We start from the raw sequence: 14,801 nt of genomic DNA on the forward strand, positions 1-14,801 counted from the left end.
GACCAGTCATCGATAACAAATATCACGTCTGAATGCGTTCCTGTATTTTCATAAATGACAACAGCACACGTTCACCGATGACACTGCTCAACTTGGAAACATTGATGTTACGCTGCGAACTCGATTCAGCCATACCATAAGAAAAATAATCCACCGTCATCCGTCACGTCTCCCGCCTTGCAGGTCCATTCTCATGTATATCGCCGGCAATGTCCTCACTTTCGGGACCAAAGACGATGGGTGCAGATGAGGTGAAAATCGGCGATCCGCACAAAGCGTTCACACGGAAAACATTGGCGAATTATCCCATGGTGAACAAACAGAACCTCCGTCCCACTGCCGCAGCGCGAGACATCCACCATAATGAGACGACACGTCGAGCCGACCGAACCGGCTGGTTTCACACAGGCCACAAGCGGAACAGAGTCCGTCAGCCAGCCGCGAACCTCGCAGCCCGCCCGCCGACGCTCAGTCGAAGCCGGCGCGGAGTGCCCGCTCCTGCTCGTGCCGCCGCTGCTCCAGCTGCCGACTTGTCTCCTCCACCCTCCTCTGTAGCAGGGTCGTGTTCTCGTCCAGCCAGCTCAGGCTGTCCATGTGCGCGTTCAGGATCTTCGAGATCTGGACCATCTGTGGAGCAGGGAGGATCAGTCAGTGGTGGCGCAGGACGAGGGTTATCGCTCACAACTGGATAATGTATTCGTCACTGATCGCCACAGTCTGTTAAAAAAGAGAAGGTGAAATACTTGAGGTTATTGGAAACGGCGATCAAATATACATAGATCAACAATTAAGTCTGGCAATGAACAAGTACAAGATACCGACGTAAGCAGCTAACCATCGGTATCCGCGGTTTAAATATTTGTCCTGGTGGCAGCCGAACTCTAGCTATTCCCACTCACCCTCGCCTGTCGGTTCCCATGAAGCCCCATTGCCGACACCAAACTACCCATCCTCCCTCGCCACCTCCCCTCCCAACTCACCGGGTCGTTATCATCCCTGGTCTTGTTGGCCGCGTTCACGTGCTCAATCATCTCCCTCAGATCCTCCGACATGCGCTTCAGCTGAGCGTCAATGCTCTCGGCCAGCTGGTAGGTGTGAGCGCGCTCCATGTCAGCGTGCTGGGGCGCCCCGCCGCCGCTCGCCGCCGACTCGACGGCGCGCTCCAGAGGGGTCAGGAGCTCCTCCAGCTCCCGCTGTTGAGTGGCCACGAAGTTGAGCTCGGTGTCCAGGCGCTCCTGGTCGAGCTTGACCCGCTCCACGGCGCTGTTGAGCTCCGTGATCTGGCGAGAGGGAAGGGAGTTACGAGGGGCGTTCAAAAAGTTCTCGGCCCGACCATGAAGGAGCAGAGATACGACGTCGACTCATTAGACCAAAAATGTTCATTTAGTCAAATAACCAGCGTTAAGACAAAAATATTTCGCGCAGCGCTTCGCGAGAGGCCCCTGGGTCTCCATAGCCAAGTGGGTTTTGGACGCATCTGGCACGTCCAAGACGGCTGCTTTTGTCTCCTTGCTGTCAGCGAAGTTGCCACTGCTAAGCAATTTCCTTATGTTGGGGAAGAGGTGGCAACCTTAGGGTGCAAGGTACGAAGAAAAAAGTGGCTGCGACAACAACTCGAAGCCACAGCTCACTGCTTTGCTGATCGTCACCCTGCTCATGTGTGCTGGTGCGTGGTCCTGGATCAGGCGCACACTTTTAGTCAGCTTCCCTAGTCTCTCCTTGATATCTGCTGCTCGCTACTGTTATCGAAGGGAGGTGTAGCATTCATCATTAATTGTGCGCCCCTGTTTTAGAAAGTTAACGAGCAGAGCCCCGCCATCATCCAAAAATGCAACCACTGTCACCTTGCCGTCTGACTTTAACACGTCGCACACATTTGGTGGCCTTTACTCAGTGTGCTTCCACTTTTGCAACTCGGTCACGCCCTGAGGGTCAATGTGTGACACCCACAATCCCTCCACGGTAACAAGTATTTCAATGAACTCTTTTGGATCTTCGATATAGGGGCCAAAATTTTCGCGTTACGCCTCCTTTCGAGTTTGCCTTTCCTCTGCAGTCAGCAAACGGGGGATGCATCTTGCAGAGATCTTTAACATATTAATACGCTGTCGAAGAATGGCTTTGAGGGACCTGATACACAACTCCGCTTCTGCTGCGTTGTTTCAGACCAGAACATTTGTCATTTTTCACAAAGAAGTGCTTATTTTTCATATTTTCTTAAGTCAATGCTGTTGATGGCTGGCCACTGCGGGGGTGACCATTAATGATCTGTTGACCAAAATTGAACAGAGATGCCCACTTTTTGACGCTACTGTAAGAAAGACAAACCTCAACATGTGTTGGCACTAGCTTTTCGTGAATAACGTTTGGTGCATTTTTCTGCAATACATGAACCAAATCACTGTTCTATTCTGGGCGTCACCCATTCTGACCGGGAATAGCAAACTATGTTACGATTAATTAGCAGCCTGAGCCAATCACAGGGCAGATTGGTTAATGGCTACGTAAGTGGACATCCCAATAACACATCATTGAACACACCGCGTTGCAGGCCGAAATTCCAACTCCTTCATGGTTGGGCCGAGAACTTTTTGAACGCCCCTCGTAGCTACGGACGGCCAGAGGTGTCTCTTACCCTACTGAGTCTACACTCTGCAGTGAGAGATTATTTAGGCGTGGCGGCCATGGCGTCCGTTGTCAAGCAAAATTCAACCAAAGAAGTCGCTGGAATGGGTAAGCTGCAATGCAAATAAGAAAATCGTTTCTAGAAATAACACCCGAGACGACAAAATATGGGTAAAAGGGTACAAACGTCACAAATCACGAGCAAAAACACAATACGATTATAGACTCGGCCCCTCTGCCAGATCCAATGTCACACGTGAATACGTACCTTCTGTCCGTTTTTGATGAGCTGTCCATCCCAGGCGTTGACCTGGGTGGCCTGGTTGAGCAGCAGCTTCTCCTGTTCCTCCAGCTCGACCGTAGACTTGTTGATGAACTCCTCCAGCTGGCGGTAGGTCATGGACGAACCAGGCGTGGAGGCGCTCGTTCTGAGGCAAAAGGTGCCACAGGGAAGTGAGCACCGCTTGAGCATGCTTCAGCTCACCGATACGTGCAGCGAGTCAATCGATTGAGATCAAGATGAATGCAGCTAATGGTTACAGCATTGCTGAAACACGAGACTGATGTCTGAGACTATACTAGGACGTTATTGTCCTAACTTAATCGTCGTGTCATACCGTCTCATACTCACGCAATGCCCTGCCGTAGTATGAGTACGGTTTGGCGTATTGTAATGTACCGTAATCCACCAATTTTTCGTGCTATGCCTTGTTGTACCGTGTCATACGTGGTTCTATCCTCCTAAGCTGTAGAGTGTAGGTACTCACGAGGTGGTTGTACTTTTTCGTGCCACACTCTGTGTCGTACGCACTACGCACGCTGTGGTTATATCGTACCTACCCACGAACCACATCGTGTCGTACTCACGTGATGGTCGTAACGTACCGTGCCGTGCGGTGTCGTACTCACGTGGCGGTCGTAACGTACCGTGCCGTACGATGTCGTACTCACGTGGTGGTCGTAACGTACCGTGCCGTACTATGTCGTACTCACGTGGTGGTCGTGCTGAGACTGGTGGCTGTCGAGCCCTGCGCCGGCTGTGCGCTGGCCGTACTGGTCAGGCCCAGGCCGAAGCCACCGCTGCTCGCCGCCGTGGTCGTACCTGCAGGCAGCATGTCGAACGAATGATCCCGTGGACCACACGGCGGCGCCAGATAGGCTATCGCCCACAGATTAGGCCACAACCCCGTCAGTCACCAGGTTGATATCGACTAGATCCTGTTTGATCTATCGATAAACCCGAGTATGCATTTATCTACATGTTCCTCAAACGGCCTGAACGACAAATAAGCTCGCCTTTGTTCACTAGTGTTCAGCGGGTCAGTGAGGTGTACCCGTGTGCGGTGAGAGACCCACCTGAAGTGCTGGCAGGTTTGCCAAGTGTTAGTGATCCGCCGCTGGAGGCCGCAGGAGTCGACAGCGAGAACCCTGCAGCGCGAGGAGACATCGAGGGGAGCCCCAGGTCAGTGACATCAGTCACGTAGGAGGCGGCTGACAGTAAGTTACTAATAGCCAGTGCAAGATAAATGAGATCTGTCTGAGTACTTCTGTATTTTTCATGATTGTTGCATCAAATCAATCAAACCATGGCGCTGAACTGATAAAAATATCTTGTAAAAAAAATTAAGTCCGTGATATATGGAAAAGTCAGTAAATATAGCAGCTTAGCATAAAACCATGGTAAGTTGAATGACCATCCTTCAAAGCTAGCATTAAACTTACATAATCACAAGCAACAACACTAGGGGCATGCTGTAGCGAATGCCCAGCGGCCAGCACACTGGCGTGTCACTCCTGTGGTCGCCGATCACCAGTGGGTCAGGCTCACCTGTGGCCGGCGCTGCTGCAGTCGACGCCGCCGTGCTGCTGGCCGCTGCCGTCCCGGCGAACAGCCCGCCCGACGGCGCCGCGCCCAGGGAGAATCCTGTGGCCGGAGCCGAAGAGGCAGCTGTCGGGGCCGCGCCCAGCGTCAGACCGCCGGCCGACGACGCGGCCGTCGATGGCACGGACAGGGAGAATCCTCCGGCGGGGGCCGAGGCGGCTGGTGTCGCCGTTGACGTGGCAATGCCGCCGCCCAGACCGAACGAGCTGGCGGTGGACGCGCCCGTCAGGCCGAGGGGGGCAGCGCTGCTCGCTGCCGGAGTGGCGCCGAAGGAGAAACTGGGAGCGGCCGTACTGGCGGCTGCTGCAGCTCCGCCGAGCGAGAGCCCGCCGCCGGAACTGGACGCTGAGGCAGCCGGTGCGGCGCCGAACGAGAAACTGGGCGCTGCTGCGGTGCTGGCCGCCGGCGCGGCGCCGCCGAACGAGAACCCGGTGGCGGTGCTGACCGGGGCCGCAGCGGGGGCCGCTCCGAAAGAGAACCCGCCCCCGGAGCTGGCGGCGGCGGGCGCAGCTGCAGGAGCGGCAGCGGCGCCGAACGAAAAGCCACTGCTGGCGGTGGAGGAGGCCGGCGCGCCGCCGAACGAAAACCCGCCGCCGCTGGCGGACGAGGCTGGGGCCCCGCCAAACGAGAAACCAGTCGAGGTGGTTGACGCCTGGCCGCCGCCGAAGCTGAAACCTTGACCTCCAGACATTTCAGGGTACTTAAGATGCCTGAACAACTTCTTATGTCTGCAAAGATATTTGTAGTGTTAAACATCAGAATGTAAGGCTGAAATTATATCATTTACTAGAACTATGCAGCATAATAACACCATACCAGGACACCAGGAGGAAAATAATTATCCAACTTCTGTATATTCATGGGCTCAAGTTAAGAAATAACATGAAATAAATATAAAATCATTCCCTACATAATTTAGGGGCATGATAAAATATAGGCTAAGAACAATATCTTTCCCAGAGCTTAACAGAAAATAATCGTCTTAAATGCTCATGAGTAACATACTTAGTGGTGCGGAGTGTGTCCAAAAACAAATCAGCTGAGTAGACCATCTGAACTATGATTAGAGTTCAATAATATATTTGTTCCAAATGATTTGCTAGTTGTGTAATGTAGGTACCTAAATATCACATTATGAGCCAATGAATCTGAATTTTAAATTACAAATTCAACCATTCTTCTAAAATTTGGCGCTTAAGTATAATCTTTCAATAGATAGATTAAATGAGCTGGAGCTCATGCTAAGCAGAGCTCGCTGAAATCTGCATAGCGCATAACAATTGTCGATAAGTTAAAATAGTGTTTTACTGTCATCACCAGTACCTACTGGGTATGAATAAAAGTTAAAAGAGGCATTGTTTCAAAAATAAAGATTTAAAAACTCAATAGAACCGCAATAGCTTTTATGGTCTGTTCCATATCAAGCTTGCAGTCGGAGTTTCTTCAGCAGATCGCTCCTCCGCTCAAGAATTTGCGCCTCAAAATGTAAGAGCTGTATATACAGAAATCACGCACTGCTTTCAGCAGAGCACTTCGGCTGCAAGCTTGAAACGGAACAGAGTATAGATACCATGAAACGTTGCTCCAAATGACTGGAGGCCAATAGGTAGGTATGTTTTGACCAGTCCAATAAAAAAATTGGGTGCCACAGTGCTTTTAATTTTAAATTCCACAACTATAACCAGCCAGGTAGAAAAAATGACTGGTGAATGGTGATTGGTGTGAAAACATATTAATTAGTAGGGTGGGTATTATTTTCAAAAAGTGATCAACAAATATTTTGACTTTTTTGCATATCTAGCAGCATTGTGGGGTGCCTGAAGGCTTAACAATGCAGCCAAAAACTTTATCGCTGGGAAAACTGGTCTCGGATACCTGCACTATCAGTGAGTAAATCACAAGCATAAAACACTATAGTGACTATAGTCTGACAAACCTAATAAAGAACACAGCTTAAGTACCTAAAAGCACTGAACATGCACTTAGACATTTGAGAATTGAGATAGCCTATGTGTGCTTCAATTCAATGAATTTGAATTTGAGAGAAATTACCTGGCGTATTGGAACTTATCTACACAAACACATGCATCAAAATACTGTTACAATTTAAATCAGTTCTTCTTAGCTGTGAGACTGAAGGAATTACACCACTTTTTTACCTTAAAATACATTACAACCCTCAATGCAAAAGGGCAAAACAATGAATCACCTCATCAGTCGGGCGCACTGTGGTATCTCCGATTCATTTATGGAGACGTTTCTATTATTGGAAACGTTTCCAATTTTGACTACTCTTCTGTTCCAAAAATGGAAACGCTCGTTCCATAAATAGAAACGCTAACATCTCCGCACATATTTTCTTGCCAAGGGTGGCTGGATTTGATGTATAACAACTGTTTCGCGTAAAACAAGCTCAGATACACCAAAAGCGCTTGTCTTTTTGCATGGAAAGCTGTCGTATGCATTCAAATTCACGTCTTTAAAATGCTCCTGAATCGTATCCATTTATGGAGACTTAGTTTCCAAAAATGGAAACGCCGATGTTCCAAAAATAGAAACGCTGAAGTTCAAATGCGTGCAAACTTAGCTTAAATGTGTTTTTAAAATTCACATGCAACTAAAGATTTGATGTTTTGGGACTGGTTTAGCATCTCGGCTCTCTCGGCAGTTACCTTGGACGTCGGGTTCGATAATAATACATTACGCGCCGCAACTTGAGCACATTCAAAAGTCAACTAAAACTAAGATTTCCCAGAAACTACTGGACAGATGTGGTTCAAAGTGGGCAATACATAAAGCGTAGATATCATTTCAATATATAAAATTAATATCAATGTTACACATGAGCTAGAATGAATAAATTCATCGTCAGAATACAACGGTATTTGGTGTGACGACGGTGCAGACCTTATTTCCATCCTGCTTTTTACGTATTTGCACGGATATTTACGTTGATCCGAGACTACGATCATATTCAGCACATTTCAAATATCATAAAATGCCCACTTAAGTCTCCAAATAGGGCTTTGCAACAACTTTCATGCGATTTAAACAAAGATTGACGACCACCAGGCCGCTGGTACACCGGAAAACGCAGCGTGAAAATGAATGAAAAACTGAAGTTCCCGGTGATGTGGTTGTTCCAATCAATGGGTCAGTCTTACAGTAGTCTGTTAAAAATGTTATTTTTTGTTCAAAACATTCATAAATGTTATTATTTTCGATTAGAAAAACGTGTGAATTTTTTATCACGTCAACATGTTATAAGCATCGCCTCGTTCGTCAACTTTCGGTTTTCTGATCGGAAAGTCGGAGAACAGGAACATAAACTAGAATGTTGGCTGTCGATTGGTGGCATCCTGCGCATGCCAAATTGCACCAATCAATGCCCAGTTTGCTTTAAAGGTAGCGATGCACACAGCGTCTCCATTTATGGAACAGACCGTTTCTATTTTTGGAAACGGCGTATCCATTTTTGGAACATTGTTCCAAAAATGGAAACGTTTCCATAAATGGATCGGAAATACCACAGTGTGCCCGACTGTCATCACAGTACCTATGCAGTACCACAGTACCCAGAACAGACCAATCTTTATGATACTTTTCTGTATCTTAGCACACATATTTAAAAATTGATTCAGGTGAGATATACCAAAGTTCACTACAACCTTTATGCAACCAACCAATGGCGAAATTACTTATTTATTTTATACGAACTCTGTCTGAGAATGTGCGCTGTGTTGGGGGGCCGCACGCTTCGGAGTCAAATTTTCTTGAGTGTTTTTTTACAGATAAATATCCTGTTAGTAGTGAAAGTTAAACCAATCACACTGCAGACTTTTGCTTCGTGAACATAAATTTGCTGCTGATCGTGTTTAACGAGCACAATAAATGCCTAAAATGTTTTGCCTGTAACGCGCAGTATTTGTAACAAATAGTTTACGAATCCAGAGTAATGCTACCATATGGAGGGGAAAATTCGCACCTTTTCCCTACTCCAAAGCGAGTAGCACATTCATGAGTGAAAGAGAGCTCCAGCCTCAATTGCTGATTGCATTGCATGCAGCATGATTGCAATTTCATTCTTTTGAATTTTTGTAGTTGTAAGCGCTATATTCATAAATTATGTGAATATGAACCTCATTGGAGACTATCAGCCTCTGGCGACCCGCCGACCGGCGACCGCGGCCGCCGGCTATGACTGCAAAGGACAATGAGAAAGGACCGAACGCTGAATGAGACGGACGATCGAGGTACCTATAGGGGTACGGTGTTCCATGTTGGTTCCATGCCTCACGACGACTGGGCCTCCCGCACGCATAAATCCGCCGGTTTTTAATGAAATGGCTAAATGGAAAGTATTCTCCTAAAGAGTGAATATGTTATACCTATCTAATGCATGAATTTTAAAATCAAGACAATTTCACTACTGACGAGCTTGAATGTTTGTGTATTAGGTATATCTTGTTTTCTTTGTGGTTATGTCATGCTGATGTAAATATCCTAATAGTCGAAACACGTGCATGGACTATTTGTTCCATGTTTTTCTACTTGTCTCTATCAATATACAATACTTACTTTTTATGGTTCGCTCAACAGTCAACGCTGTTCAAATTCGAACAGGATGAAGGTGTAGCATTCCGGCTCAGAATGTATCCGAAATTCACACGACATGCACTGGGGAATTTCCTTGCTCATAGCTACCACTAGTCGTCCTTTGGGGACCGTGCTTTCGGGGAGCGGCCGGCGGCTGTTTGATGAGGCGGCGGGGCCTGCCCTGTCCCTCGCTGCATGACACGGTCGCATGGCTGCGGTTTGCGCGCACTCGCGGTGATTTCCCTCGGGGACGGGATGCAGGTAGACACGGTCGGATGACGCCGTGCCGCCGCGGGAGAGCGCAGCTACCCGGCGCTGTGCTGAGACTGCAGCGGTCGGGGTGCGAGGTTAGATCCGGCGGCACATCGAGGACGAACGGCGCCTCCTCAACCTGTATCCGGTCCACGACTGTTGTTTTGAGAATGTACGGACAGTGACCCGTATTTACCGGGACCAAAAGAGCGGATCTTTACAGCATCCTGACACGAGACACCAGTTCAGAAACGGATGACCCTCCCGTCTCCGCTCTGAAAATGGAAAGACCGGACTCGGAGAATGCACCATCAAAACCGACTGACCGATGTAGCTTGTCGTTTTTTAATGTAGCTCTGAACGTCTCTATAACTATGGCTTTGGCGTACGGACGGATGGTCGCTATATAGTTCACAATTTCGCTTTTTTTACATCCATAGATGCAAATAAGTGTAGGTATACTCACCTATGTAGAAATGTTTATTTGTTGTCGAAGACGTATGTTCATTTATTTACTTATTTATTTATTTATTTATCTAACCTATTTTTATGCACGACAATAAATAGGTATACAAAATAATATGCAAACCAATTTTAAAGTTTGAATGAAACGATGCGCATTTTTTCAGTCTGCAATTCGTGATCCGGGTATAGCTTCCCTTCCGACAAGTGACGAGGTAGCGGGCAGCCTGGCCTGTATTTTACTGAACGGTCCGGACACTGCATAAACAAAAGCTGTTATTTCCTTGTAAGCGTCTGTGCGTCTCGTCAGCTTCCGTCCTCAATCTGCAATCAGCCAGGGCACCCCTGTTTTGCGCAAGAGCAGCTGAATTGCCAGAAACATCGTTCGGTGGACAAGACGCAGCCTGGTGTCTGGTGGAGCACAGCATCTAAACAGGGATATCCGCAGACCCGAGCTGCCGACACCGAGCTCGCAGTTTGCACCCGTTCATCTCAACACGCCTTCCGCTACCCTACCTCGGCCCTACGCAGCCCCCGCCTCCCTCCCACTTCCAATCGAACGTTATCCATCGAAAGACGGTTCACTAGCATGGCCATATTCATATATAAATTTACCCTAAACGCACAGCGTCAGCCGTCAGACCCGCTCTGAGCTGAGCTACGCTCTCATACCGGTGCTGCAAACGTGCGGCACCTGCCGACTTCTCCCTGTGACGAGAGCCTGCTAGCGGACACGGAAGTCCGAGACCGAATATGGAACTGTCGAACACCAACCCGACCCTAATGACTCACGAGATCGGTGTCCCCTCGGCTCACCGTTCTGTGAATGATCAACAACTTGCACCCTACATCGGCTGCTCTCACCAACCAACCGGGAAAGTCCCAAGCGGTAGCGGTAGTGGCTCATTGCCTCCCCCCCCCCCCCGCGGTGAGAGGGTCAGTGACCGAGGTCTATCGCAGTTTTCACATGACTGACTAGTCTAGGTCTCTGGTGGGAAAAATGTAAATCGTTTGTAATACAATTTGCAGATAGTTCTGAAGCAGGGCACCGGCATCAGGCATGCGCATGCGGGAGTGCAGTTTCGCCTTGCAGCCCCGGCCCTGAACGAGCCTTCGGTATTTAGGGCGGTCACTCCTAGACAACGCGGTGGCGGTTCATACCTCTCTCGGTATGGATCGCTTCTGTTGGTTCTTTCGGAGAGTAGGCATCGATTCATTCGGTGGTTAAATCTGTGCCTGCATTATCTATTTCAAAGCCATTGCCTGCATCTTCAATCTTCATTGACCAACGAAATGCAATTCCTATGCATATATATGCAATTTGCTAACATTCATTTGACCGCCTCAAAAAAAAAAAAAAATCACGGATGCCAGTTTAGCCTGTGACGGCTAAATAACGTGTTTTTATATGCATCATTTGATTTCGCATAATGTACCTAATATATACTTAGTTACCGATGTATGTAGCGACATGATTTAAATCGATTGTCTCTTGCTTTCTGCAAAATAAATGGGAATTCACCACAGGATCAATTCTTACGACGCGTCCGTCCTCCCGTCTGTCCGTCTGTCCGTCTGTCCGTCCGTCCGTCCGTCTGTCCGTCTGTCCGTCTCTCCGTCTGTCCGTTTGTCCGTCTGTTCATCCGTTCGACAATCCCAAGTTATGACGTCTTTTCGAAGCGTGATCTGTGTGAGGCACAGCGCCGCTTTTTCAGAATGGTATACAGGGTTGGGCAGATAAATTGGGACAAATTTCAACTTCCTCTAAAACGACTATTTTTTGAGTGATTAAGATAATTTTTGAACGTAAATATAGGCTAATGAATACTTTTCCATGTTATGCAGGTTGCGTTGTAATTTTGAATCGGCTGATCACAGAACGTGGGCTTAAGCAAGTCACTATCAACTTAGTCCGCGCCCACATGCATGCCAATGCTCTAATTATGTTCCATCAAATGGCTGAAAGTAGTGTGTATCGAACAGACGTAAACGTTGGAGGAAGAGAAGATGTTGACTCATCCTTACATACTTATTGCATTGACACCGGCCGCTCCCCCGGTTTTCCAGGGGGGCATAAAGGCAAAATTCAGTTAAAGGGACACTCCCACCTTAACATTAGTTTTGAGTTGAGATAGCCAAATTGGTGGCCATGGCCTGCAAATACCGGTTTGGGCACTCACAACATCGACAAATGCTTTAATTCGGAGATATGGAATTTCAAACTTGCAGTTTTCGGATTCTAAGGGGCTAGTGCATTGGTATGCCCCCTTAGAATTTGTGACGTCAGCGGAGATCTAACGATTTTTAAATCTTTTACTAAAACGTTTGGTAGCACGCGGTGGTATATGCTGCTTTGCGCGCAACAAATGCCGCACTTTCAAATAAAGTCGCTAGGAACAGCGGAGATCCCAAAAAGTAAACAAAAGTAAAAGTCTAATATCTTGAAAACCGGTGAATATTTTTCGATGAAATTCGGTAGATATTCGTTTTCGCTCTTTCTGAACCGAGCGACATCACTTTCGTGCCAATTCATTAACTTTTTTGAAGGTGGGAGGGTCCCTTTAAATCAGAGGATCCTCGCGAAAACAGTGGCGCGAGCTTACAACGAAGGTAGCCGCGCTATGAGAAAGCGATATACCAGCACCTCAAACATGTACTCTTATGCATTGATGCATATCGACCTGTTAACATAGATGTTGAAGCAGCTGTGACGTTAAAAAGATTGTTTCCTCTTGAAGGGCTTGGAGAAGCCCGAGCAAGCACGTGCAGGTCTTTTTCGACGATGGTATCCCCATAACCGAACATATGAACAACCGCAAACACCATGAAACATCGCAACCAGCCCAGAAGACGTGATCTTAGTTCCAAAAAGCATGCAGCAGACCTCGGTGATGGCATTCCACTCGGTGACTTCTGACGGCCACGTGGGGCCCCCTTATTTTACGGAATCGGGAGGGGGTTCGCCCTTACAGCGTACCTAACCATTATTCCGGCAGTTCGAATCAACAAGATGGAAGAAGGCATCATCCTGCATGGAGTGATGCTCTTCGAGGAGTCAGCTCCCCGGCATACAGTAAATTAAAGGGACACTCCCACCTTAACATTAGTTTTGAGTTGAGATAGCCAAATTGGTGGCCATGGCCTGCAAATACCGGTTTGGGCACTCACAACATCGACAAATGCTTTAATTCGGAGATATGGAATTTCAAACTTGCAGTTTTCGGATTCTAAGGGGCTAGTGCATTGGTATGCCCCCTTAGAATTTGTGACGTCAGCGGAGATCTAACGATTTTTAAATCTTTTACTAAAACGTTTGGTAGCACGCGGTGGTATATGCTGCTTTGCGCGCAACAAATGCCGCACTTTGAAATAAAGTCGCTAGGAACAGTGGAGATCCCAAAAAGTAAACAAAAGTAAAAGTCTAATATCTTGAAAACCGGTGAATATTTTCCGATGAAATTTGGCAGATATTCGTTTTCGCTCTTTCTGAACCGAGCGACATCACTTCCGTGCCAATTCATTAACTTTTTTGAAGGTGGGAGGGTCCCTTTAAATACAAAATCTCCTGAAACGGAGGATCCCGCAAACTGTACCCAAGGCTAAATGCCCCCTCCCTCATTAAACCTCAGCCCACACAAGTTCTGGTTGCTGGGGCGTTTTTGCGGCCGAGTCTAACGAACGTCCCCATATGACTGTGGTGAGCCTCAGCAGTGCCAGTTCGCTACAATTACGAGCCATTTCAGACGGGAGATCTCGCCGCGCGTGCGGCCAGTCCAGGCACCGATAAGGACTGATGCAGGTGGACCACAGTGATCATATTTGGTGATAAATGTGTAAAATTGGTGTGACAATATGTGATCCAAATTTGAAATGCCTACGTTTACAAATTTCTAAGCTACGGCGTTCTGAATCCAAATATGTATTTTGTCCCAATTTATCTGCCCAACCCTGTATACCTACGGTGAGATCAATTTACCTTCGTATCGAGTCGTCAGTAGTAAGTCACAATGCGCAAGCCGCAACGTTTATCTTGGTAACACGTTTCTGGTCCTGAAGAATAAAGCGGTTAAAGGGACACTCCCACCTTAAAGGGACCCTCCCACCTTCAAAAAAGTTTGTGAATTGGCATGAAAGTGATGTCGCTCGGTTCAGAAAGAGCGAAAACGAATATCTACCAAATTTCACCGAAAAATATTCACCGGTTTTCAAGATATTAGACTTTTACTTTTGTTTACTTTTTTGGGATCTCCGCTGTTTCTAGCGACTTTATTTTAGAAGTGCGGCGTTTGCGGCAGATGTTGCGCGCAAATAGCATATACCACCGCGTGCTACAAAACGTTTTAGTCAAACATTTAAAAATCGTTAGATATTTGCGCTGACGTCACACATTCAGAGGGGTATTCCTAAGCATTAGCCCCTCTGAATCAAAATGCTGCAATTTTGTAATTCAATATTTCCGATTTAAGGCATTTCTCGATGTTGTGAGTGCCGAAACCGGTAATTGTGAGCCAGGGACCCCATTTTGGCTATCTCAACTCAAATCTAATGTTAAGGTGGGAGGGTCCCTTTAACATTAGTTTTGAGTTGAGATAGCCAAATTGGTGGCCATGGCCTGCAAATACCGGTTTGGGCACTCACAACATCTACAAATGCTTTAATTCGGAGATATGGAATTTCAAACTTGCAGTTTTTGGATTCTAAGGGGCTAGTGCATTGGTATGCCCCTTAGAATTTGTGACGTCAGCGGAGATCAAACGATTTTTAAATCTTTTACTAAAACGTTTGGTAGCACGCGGTGGTATATGCTGCTTTGCGCGCAACAAATGCCGCACTTTCAAATAAAGTCGCTAGGAACAGCGGAGATCCCAAAAAGTAAACAAAAGTAAAAGTCTAATATCTTGAAAACCGGTGAATATTTTTCGATGAAATTTGGTAGACATTCGTTTTCGCTCTTTCTGAACCGAGCGACATCACTTTCGTGCCA

At 47.2% G+C, this 14,801-nt stretch overlaps 1 protein-coding gene across 2 annotated transcripts; it reads right to left on the reverse strand.

Annotated features, from left to right (window-relative positions):
* Positions 1–27: 27 nt before the first annotated feature.
* LOC122378597 (nuclear pore glycoprotein p62-like) lies at positions 28–8,264 on the reverse strand. Of its 2 annotated transcripts, none has more exons than XM_043359833.1 (7): positions 8,206–8,264; positions 4,454–5,235; positions 3,982–4,053; positions 3,619–3,727; positions 2,894–3,053; positions 981–1,280; positions 28–627 (listed from the first exon to the last, which is right to left on the reverse strand). In XM_043359833.1, the coding sequence occupies exons 2-7, from the start codon at positions 5,196–5,198 to the stop codon at positions 469–471; spliced, it is 1,545 nt and encodes a 514-aa protein (XP_043215768.1). In that variant the 5' UTR covers positions 5,199–5,235; positions 8,206–8,264; the 3' UTR covers positions 28–468. The 2 variants fall into 2 exon arrangements, with proteins under 2 accessions (XP_043215768.1, XP_043215769.1); XM_043359834.1 differs by lacking the exon at positions 8,206–8,264 and adding an exon at positions 8,064–8,083.
* Positions 8,265–14,801: the final 6,537 nt, after the last annotated feature.

Source organism: Amphibalanus amphitrite, unplaced genomic scaffold (assembly GCF_019059575.1).
Source record: "Amphibalanus amphitrite isolate SeventyFive unplaced genomic scaffold, NRLGWU_Aamphi_draft 000062F_arrow, whole genome shotgun sequence".
Lineage (NCBI taxonomy): Eukaryota > Metazoa > Arthropoda > Thecostraca > Balanomorpha > Balanidae > Amphibalanus > Amphibalanus amphitrite.

What these genes read in the sequence shown, in the direction of transcription:
- LOC122378597 (XM_043359833.1), bottom strand. Translation starts at nt 5,198, where the DNA reads ATGTCTGGAGGTCAAGGTTTCAGCTTCGGCGGCGGCCAGGCGTCAACC. An exon ending in TGCAGCAGCGCCGGCCACAG is followed by an intron (nt 4,054 to 4,453) that starts GTGAGCCTGACC and finishes CTCGCGCTGCAG; the next exon opens with GGTTCTCGCTGTCGACTCCT. An exon ending in AGTCTCAGCACGACCACCAC is followed by an intron (nt 3,054 to 3,618) that starts GTGAGTACGACA and finishes CTTTTGCCTCAG; the next exon opens with AACGAGCGCCTCCACGCCTG.